A 9,368-nucleotide genomic window follows, 5' to 3' on the forward strand; every position below is an offset into this window, starting at 1 on the left:
CCCACTGAAGGTACGTTCTAAATAGACGGACATTAATAGATAATGACTGGGAACAGAGCACATAAATACCTTTTAAAAAATTAACAAACCTGCATTTCCTTGGGCATATGAGCAACAAGAAGAAATCACCTAGCATCTTCTTAGAAAATGCATCTAAAAATTTCTCATTCATAGCCTGCTTCTGGCTTTACACGCCATGACAAGGGCCACTATTTAGTTGTGATGACGAGGGGTCTTGTCTCTGGACACAGTTGTCAGCAACTGACAGCACTTCACATTTAGCAGTTTCAGACACTCTGTTCAGTATCTCTAACTGAAGTTCTGCACTTGCAGAAGAAGACGACCCTTGCCAACAAATTGAGAATTGAGCAGTCCCAGGAAAGGGGCTGTTAATCTCCCACTATTTCCAGTGCAGGTCTGTGTCACCCTGTTTACATCATGTATCATTCATCTGCTGTGACGAAATGCAACCCTGCGTTTTAAAAAAAGACCTCTGTAACAGTGAGGATACTATATCTTTGTGAGAAGTGTTTCACATATTTTCCATCGGCACAAACTGTACCCTGCTTCTATTTAAATCTCTGTAGCTCTCTTTGAGGGACATTATCCACTTCGGGAAGTTCATTCAGAAGGTGCTTAGCATGAGAAGTGGAAAAGCCAGCATGGCAGCAGACAGCAACATGGCTCCTGAAGAAAAGGCGAGCACTGCTCCCGTGAAAAGGGCTGTCCACAAGATCCGAATGGCCAGCCTAGTCTTCAGCTTGGCACGAGGTTGGCAGCAGTGGGCATCTGACCACCATGTAAAGCAAGCCCAAGAGCCCTCTGGATGGGTCCCCTCTGCAGAAGACTCATCAGCTCAGCCTGTACAAGAAAGATCCTTCAAAAAATGGCCAATTCCATCTGTCAAGAGGGACCAAGAAAAAGATGATGAAAAATCTTCAGCAAAGGAATCGGTGACAATAAGAGAGGCTGAGAAAAATTCAAGGGAATCAGATGAAGCCCTCAAAAAGCTCAGCATTAAAAGCAAAGAGGTGACTAAAACAGTTGTAAGCAAAGCCTATGAACGAGGAGGTGATGTTAGCCTCCTCAGTGAAAGATATGAGGATAACAAAAGCAGCTCAGAGATGACCAAGCTCAAAGAAGAATCAAATGCTACTGACAAAATTCTTAGTGGCAAATTATCTCCAACTATAAGGAGAAAGTGTTCAAATGTGGTATCGGAGCTGACCAAGGGCTGGAAACAGATGGAACAAGAGGACAAAGAGGAGGCTAAGGAGGAACTGCTGCTTAACTGTCGTGATGACAGCCTGGACAGTGGCTATGGGGAAGCAGAGTACAAGCTCGAGCAAGAAGACAGTGACCAAGAGGTGACGGCTGTGAGGATTAAACGACCTGCACCATCTTTGTAAGTAAAACATCTTTATTACGTTATCACAAATGGTCAGCAGACCCTGAGAGAGGTACATGTTTCCATGAGGAAGGGGCGGGGAAGGGGGGGGGTGGGGAGGAAATGGCAGGAAATATCAGAGATAAACTACTACTCTTGAAGAAAATTTTAAAAAAAAAGACCTCCAGGAAACCTTTCACATCTCTGTGCTTAAGTAGTTAGTCAACATCTGACTATAGCCTTGGGTTTTACGTGCTATATACATAACAGACACAGGAAGTTATATTTGGGAAATGTTAATTATATTTAATATTCACACTGGATTTACTGGTTCATCAAAATGACTACTTACTTCTTAATACTTTAGTCCATATTTCAGAATAACAATTTTTACCTCATCAAGAGCCCACAGCTATTAATTTATTTCAGCAAATGTTAAGCCTAAAGCAATATACTTGACAAATAATATTTCCAAATACTTATTCACTATTTTCTTAGTATAAATTGTAAATATTCTTGGGAGTAGTTTGCAGACAATGTCCAAAATAGACATTGCAGGAATTACTTTTAAGTACATCTTAACAAAAGCTGGGTTCACTGCTTCTCTTTGGAAGCTTTCCATGGCTTTGGAATTCATCAAGTCAATGAACAGAAACTTTCACAGGAGCTGGGACCCCATATATTAGAAAGCATCCAGCCTGCTTCAACATCTGCAGGATTTATTTGAATCATGCTATATGTTATAAATCATTTGACAAAAAGAACATTTGAATCATCAATAGATGCTTCAAATTCCACGTCTCTCTCTGGGTACGCTATCATAAGGGGCGGGGAGGGGGAAGTACGTTCATTGAATATGTTGTGGAAATAGAAGTTCCTGGCATACAGACTTCCTTATGCCTGTAAACAGCGTGAAGAAAAAGGAAGCAGAATCTGTTACTTACCTACAGACTTATCACAGGTTTTACTTAAAATTTTGAATTAAGCAGCAAATTCATATCATCAGTTTTGAGTAACACTTCTTTCAGTAAGAGGCTCATGCTTGAAGATTACTACACGACAGCAGGCACATATTAAATTTGGAGTCCAGGTAGTAAACAAGCGGTGTTCAGCCATAGCTGTGCCATCATTGGGAAGTCACCCAGAAGAGCAGAGGACCAGCAGAGTGGGGTAGAAATTCTCCAGTTTCCTTTCGCAGTCATCTCGAGCAGCAGCACCTTCCCAGAAGACAGATACAAACAGTTGTGCTGTGGCCAGACTTGCCAATGGGCAGATGCCAAACTAATTCATCACTGTTTTGTCAATAAAAGATTAAAAGATTCATATGTCCAATGCTGCAAGATCGGAAACCCTAGGCAGCTGTTACAGATGTAACACGCTGTTCGTGCCTTTCCTTTGTTTTATAAATCTGGTAATGCCCCAGCACAAAGACAGCTGAAGAGAAAGTGTGGTTGAACCTGAACTGTTTTGGTGTAAAACCTCACACCCAGCTGTAAAATTGTGAGGAAGGAGAGCACAGCCTGTGAGGCCAGTGGCGCCGAGCCGGGGCCAAGGCTTAGCCCACGTGCTGCCCGCCAGCGTCGCTGGGCAGGGAGGGCAGCTTGGAGGCATGACTTGGACGGAGGCAGGGCTCGGCAGAGCTTGTCCGCCTGAGCCCGCAGGGAGGGAAAAGGCTGGCACTGGGACGTGGGTTCCTACCAGGAGCCATCCTGTGGTGGGGCTTATGTCTCCACTGCTTCTACTCGGTGTCCATCACCCGCATGCATGCAATGCAGCTGAGCAGGAGGCAATTTGAGACGAGAAGGCAGGGTTTTCTCCCACCCAATTAGCCTGTGTGTAAAAGATGAGCAAAGCAGCAGGAATCAGAGGATCAGGGCCAGCATGTTCATACCGTATCCTAATCGCCATTTCAGAAATGAAAAACTGGGACCAGCACTGATGAAAATGCCAAGACAGACTTTGTGAGCCCTCTGCAGACAGGCTGTATCATTCCCACTGCTTGGGTTTTACACCTCACTACTGACGAGCATTTACCATGACCAGCATTAAGACTGTAACTTACATAGTCATGCATTTCAACAGAATCACAGAATCATCTTGGTTGGAAAGGACCTTTAAGATCATCAAGTCCAACCATCAACCCAACACTACCAACTCAACCACTAAACAATATCCCTAAACTATATCCTAAGCACTATATCAACCATACAGTACTTTTCAGCACAGCTACCTGAACACACACAGCTATTTTAAGCATTCAGACTGGGGATTAGAACGAAGCTTTGCCATACAGCTGACTAGTCATCTCCCACAAGGAGCAAATGGTTAACAGCCAAAGTGAAAAAAGCTCTCCTGTAATCTAGAGCTTGAAAGTTTGTGGCCCCTGCACTTGGGAGGGACCAGGTGCACCATCCTTTGGCAGAAGTCAGGACCTCAAAACAAAGATTTCACACATACAGTGGGAAAAGAGGATACATTTGCAGCAGATACTATCTGCAAATAACTTCAATCAAAACAAATTGCTCACTTTAAAAATGCTATAGTAGAAACAAACCAGTTATCTGTTAAACTTATAGTTTCCTCATGTCTAATTTTAGTGCTGCTACCTAGGAAAAAACCTATTAGCCACATTTACTGAGGTGCAAACGATTGAAATAACACCCTCTGTTACGCAGAGATCTCTTCTACCAAAATCTGACACAAAAGTAATTTTCTGCACTTACAGTGCTGTTATCAGGATTGGATTTTTTTGAACTACTCTTTTTTTTTTCACTTATTTTATAGCCTCAGAATACATTATTTCAGCCTGCTACTTTTATGAACCCTTCAGCATGGCTTAATCTTCTTCAAAAAGGCCATAAGCACATGGTTGTTAAAGCAAATCTCCCATTTTCCTCTCCATATTCCAGGAAATAAGCGTCAGTATTTTTTTTTCCTTGCATCAGCACCTTCATCATTTCCAGCTGCAGCATTTACTGGCATAAGTTTGCATCCTTAGCAAAAGGCACGTTAATGCCTACAGGCCTAGTAAATACTATTTCATTCCTGCTTAGGAGTCAAAGGGGTGCGACAGCAATATGAAACTCAAAACATTAAAAAGGGATCCATGCTTTTCCCCTACAGAAAGGATCAGAGGGAACATGGAACAGGCACATTGCTCTCCTAGAAGTACAGAATGCATTTAGGGTGATCATTCTGGTTAACAGGTTAACTTACTTGATCACTACTGGTAAAGCACTTTTTACAGTGGGTTAATGCTCACAACCTTCACTTTGGATCCACAATCCAGTGTGTAGGTGCTGCACAAACATGAAAAAAAATGCTTCTACGTGTATATAGTTTACTGTGTTAACTTGCCAGTAAGTTAAACAATGTGGAAAATTCACTTCAGCCATCAGAAATAGTTAAATAAAAAGATTTAACAAAGATTTTACAGAGTTACGCTATCTCACTCACTGTCTTCTTTCCTCTCAACCTGAGGAGTTGAAGCTCCAGGACTTTCTCAGGGGTCACGGCCCTTGGAGAGAAGGGGGAGCAGCTGGCTGCAGCTGACGGATAAGCCCTCCATGACTGGATCTGCTCAGCAGCTTCACTGAGACTGTTGGTATCACTTCTGGGCAATTTTGATTCACCTAGGGCTTTTTTCCCTGTCACTGACACACGAAATGCTGGGGAAGCAATCTGAGCTTCAGCTGGAGTTAGGACTGCGCTGGCACAGGGTTTCTATGGCTTTTGAGAGATTCATAGGTTTCAGGAGACCAATTGTTTTGCATAACCAAACCCCATGCCCACAGTTCCGCTGGGCAATGAAGCCACCATTCAGGCCAAGAGGCAAAGGATTACAGCTTTCCCTTTCTCTGTATTACAACAGCTTATATACAGGAGGATTTGGTTTATTGTTGGGAAACAAAATGGCCTAGCTTTACCCCACTGATATATTTTAATGCTTTCCTGCCAACACCTACCTGTTAATCACTCACATGCACAAATCCACAGGTATATACATGCTGCCTACTGTCAGGATGCTCTGCAGACACACCACAAAAGCAAGGTGCATTTACTTGGCAACACTTAAGTGCTTGAGTCTTCTGATGCTTTTCACCATACTGATGGGGAATATAATTTTGGAGCTTTTCAAATACAGTTTCTCAATACAGCTAAGCCAAGCTAATGGCAACTCCACAGCTAGAAGAGTGGTCCTGCTCTCCTCCTTCTTCTATCCCCAGCACAAAGTGTCTGCACTTCCTGCTCTAGCACTATAGTGCTGCCCAGTACTAGCACCCTCCTGGTGTACAGACCCAAAGTGGGGACATCTCTGTCACTCCTATTCTCTCTTTCACCAGGCTTAGGAGAAAACAAAGGAATGGCCAAACAGCAGGGAAACAAAACTTTCTGCACATTTGCAGTCCTCTGTACTGTTTTGCTAACTGTATTTTGGTTCTCCGGTGTTACTGTTAACATTCAGCTGACATTCCTGGGGAGGTTTCAAACCAGCCTTCTGGGGAGTAAAAATATTAGAAAACAAATTACTTTGGCACAGCTGCAATGCAACATCCTCCCTAGCCAAGCTCTGTACAGACACAATGACAGGATGCTGACAGCACAAAGACTAGCTCAGACTATCTACAGCTCCTCCACAACGTGTGAGATTGGCCACTGGAGGAAAGAGTATCAACAATTTGTCTGCCTGGAGTCATCCAGCAATATGAGGTTGCTACGCACACACATACACAAAAATAATAAGATCTCTGAAGGCCTTTTGTTATCCTCTGACCTTGACACAAATCTCAGTAGCCCCAAGTTTCTTTCAGGCTTGTACCTTGCCAGGGCAAATGTGAATTTTGAACTTCAATACTTGTTCAGAACCATACTTAAAACATATAAACATGGGCAGAGCTACTGCACTCTATTAGCTTGTTGTTTTAAACATCAACATCTATTACAGGGGACAGATTTTTCTAGATGCTACCCTCTGTTTTTCCACCAAGAATAGCTGAGGACCCAGTCCGTACGCTTACAGTTATTGTCATCTATAACATCAGTGCAGGCAGGTTTCAGGCTGGGCAGCTGCGTGACTGACCAAAGGTACAGAAAGCGCAGGTAATAGGCAACAGACTGTTTGGCTCCCATATGGACTTAAGTCATTCTGGGCAAAAGTTCATCAAAACGGGCTCAAATCTAGGCTGGAGGGTGGTAGTGTAGATGAGATCAAGCTGTGACCAGCAAATTTGCTTTTGAGTGCAAACTGGAACGTGGACTAAAAGCCCCCAAAGGACTAATTCAGAAGTGGTGAGCTCATGCCACCTGGTGGTTAGCATCTCGTCTGCAAAAACATAGCAATCAAGTTAACAGAAGAGATTAGTAGCAGAACCATGTAATTAAATGATGAAATGCAAAGCTCAAATGCCCTTTCTGTTTCTTCCAGTGCAAGCAGGTTTAACGAAGAGGCACGCACCAAAGCCCAGAAGAAATACAGCCCCATTAACAGCCTGAAGGACAGGTGGCAAGAATGGGCTGACCAGCACATCATAACACAGAAGCTGAATCCCTTCAGCGAGGAATTCGACCATGAGCTGGCCATGTCCATGCGCCTGCACAAAGGAGATGAAGGCTACGGCCGTCCAAAGGAAGGAACCAAAACTGCTGAAAGGGCCAAGAGAGCAGAGGCCCACATCCACCGGGAGATTGGGGACCTGTGCTTCATCATTGAATCAATGGCTGAGCCACGGCCCGACGGCAAGGTCCAAGTCACTTTCGGGGAACTCTTCGAGAGATACGTTCGTATTTCGGATAAGGTTGTTGGGATTCTCATGAGAGCCAGGAAACACGGGCTGGTGGACTTTGAGGGAGAAATGTTATGGCAAGGGAGGGATGATAATGTCATAATTACTTTATTAAAATAAGCACGCTACAACCAGAACAACTTATTTCAGAAAACCTTTCTCCACTTCTCCCTTGTTATTATAGCATTTGCACATTTTGAATACCAGATTCGCCCTGTTCACCTGCATAGAAAAGACATTGAGCCTTTTTCTAAATATGTATTTTTATAACTACTGCACGATAATGCAAGCATATGAATGGATTTTTCTCTGTACCAGGAGGGCTTGCAGGGCACTTCAGTTAATTACTACATAAAAAAATAAAGAGAAAAATCTGTATCGAATATAAGCAGCTGATTATAAAAACCCACAGCAGTATAAATAGCTACAAATGAATTCCAATTTTTACTTGTTCTTACATTCAAGATCTTCGCAACTATTTCAGCTGGGGTATCAGGAATATAAACCATGTCAGATCAGAAGTTGAATGACATAAACTCAGAACAAATTTTTGATCTGTGAACGTGATCCTGTGCACGTACTTCCTAATTAATTTATTTAAATACATGGAAAAATAGTTTTCTTTGAACACAGAATCAAGGATATCACATTTGTTTCCTTTACAGGCAGGATGTGCAAATGCTACTGCAGTATTATCTTGTGGCAACTACTGACACTGCTTTCCCTTACATATCACATACAAACTAAGACAAAAATCCTTCTTTTTATAAATGAGATTTTATATTTAATGCATTTATATAATTAATTTATTAGTTTCATATTTAGAGTTGTGGATGTTGGAGAAAAAACATCCAATAGAATGTAACACACAAAAAAGTTTTGAATAGATAGCCACATAGAAAATACCTCCTATGCAATGCTGTGCAATGTATCATCTGATTATCTATGTAAATACAGTTCTTACAAATACACGGGAAAACAACATGTAACATACAAAAAACAGTCAGGCACTTGTACTGTTGTGTATAGAAAAAGATGACTACAATCAACATCTTCCACTGAAATGTACCTCTGTGAGAAAAGATACAGAAAGTGTTCATAACTAAAATGAACTTTAACGAAAATGGTGTTTCACATGACAAAAACACTGGCCTAATTTTACAGCATTTGCTGTTTGAACCATTCTGATGTCAGTCAGACATCAGAATGTATATTTCAGCCTGGGTGAAGCTGAAGAATGCTAATGAACTAATACTTCTAGGTCTTAGAATTGTTTGTATTATGCACAAATTGGAGACCTCTGTAAGGTCTATAATCCTTACTGGATTATATAGATCACTGTTTCTCTGAACTACTACTGTAAAAATAGCTATCTTTGTAAAAATGCTTCATGTGAAAAGCATTTGTTTCGGAGCAAGATGCCTGGGCAAGTAATTTGTATAATGAAAAAGAAGTGTTTTTCTTCCCCATAAGATTCTTTCAAACTGAAAGAGCAAATATCTTCTTAGAGAAGGAAAGGTGCATGAACATCTTGTCTCTGTTATAAAACAAGTATTGCTATCTTATTATGAGAGTAAAGGTACTCTAGTTTCAAGCTCCAATGAACAAATAAATATTTTATAAGTTAGTGATACAAGAACAGATTACTATGTCTATTGTAAGTCTATGTAAATCATTAATATTTTAGGGACAGTTATATGTTGTGAATATATGGAAGAAAAAAATTAATTGGAAGATGGATTCAGTGGAACTTATTTAACAACATTTTCTTGAGATCTCTCAGACTACTCAAGCTGACTTGCAAAACTGACCTCTAAGTGTAATACTTACATATCATAATGTTTACCTGTATATTCTTACTTTATTCTTTACATTTTTATGTAATGATCTTTACAGTTGTCTAAATTTTCTTGAGGAAATTTGGTTGCCAAAGGAGTAAATGAACTATAAATAAAACCCTTAATTGGTTAGTTCTTGGGTTATTCCTCCCACACACTAGAGAAGAAATACATCTGCATATTCTGTGAAGTAAAACATCAATAAGTTGTTTCAAAATATAACTGCCTCCTTTTCACAGGCAGTTAAAATATTTCCCTGTGGAGGTTTCTCTGTCCAAAGCACCAGAACAAGATTTCAGAGTCCATGCAAATGAAACAGTCTTTACACAAAGTACAGTCTTTATACAAAATACCCATACG

At 41.1% G+C, this 9,368-nt stretch overlaps 1 protein-coding gene across 1 annotated transcript; it reads left to right on the forward strand.

Moving 5' to 3' along the window:
• Positions 1-561: 561 nt before the first annotated feature.
• ABRA (actin binding Rho activating protein) lies at positions 562-9,140 on the forward strand. The gene is made up of 2 exons (XM_068395819.1): positions 562-1,405; positions 6,813-9,140. Exons 1-2 carry the CDS (start codon positions 642-644, stop codon positions 7,288-7,290), a joined length of 1,242 nt encoding a protein of 413 aa, XP_068251920.1. The 5' UTR covers positions 562-641; the 3' UTR covers positions 7,291-9,140.
• The last annotated feature ends 228 nt before the right edge of the window (positions 9,141-9,368 follow it).

This window comes from Nyctibius grandis, chromosome 3, assembly GCF_013368605.1.
Source record: "Nyctibius grandis isolate bNycGra1 chromosome 3, bNycGra1.pri, whole genome shotgun sequence".
NCBI lineage: Eukaryota > Metazoa > Chordata > Aves > Nyctibiiformes > Nyctibiidae > Nyctibius > Nyctibius grandis.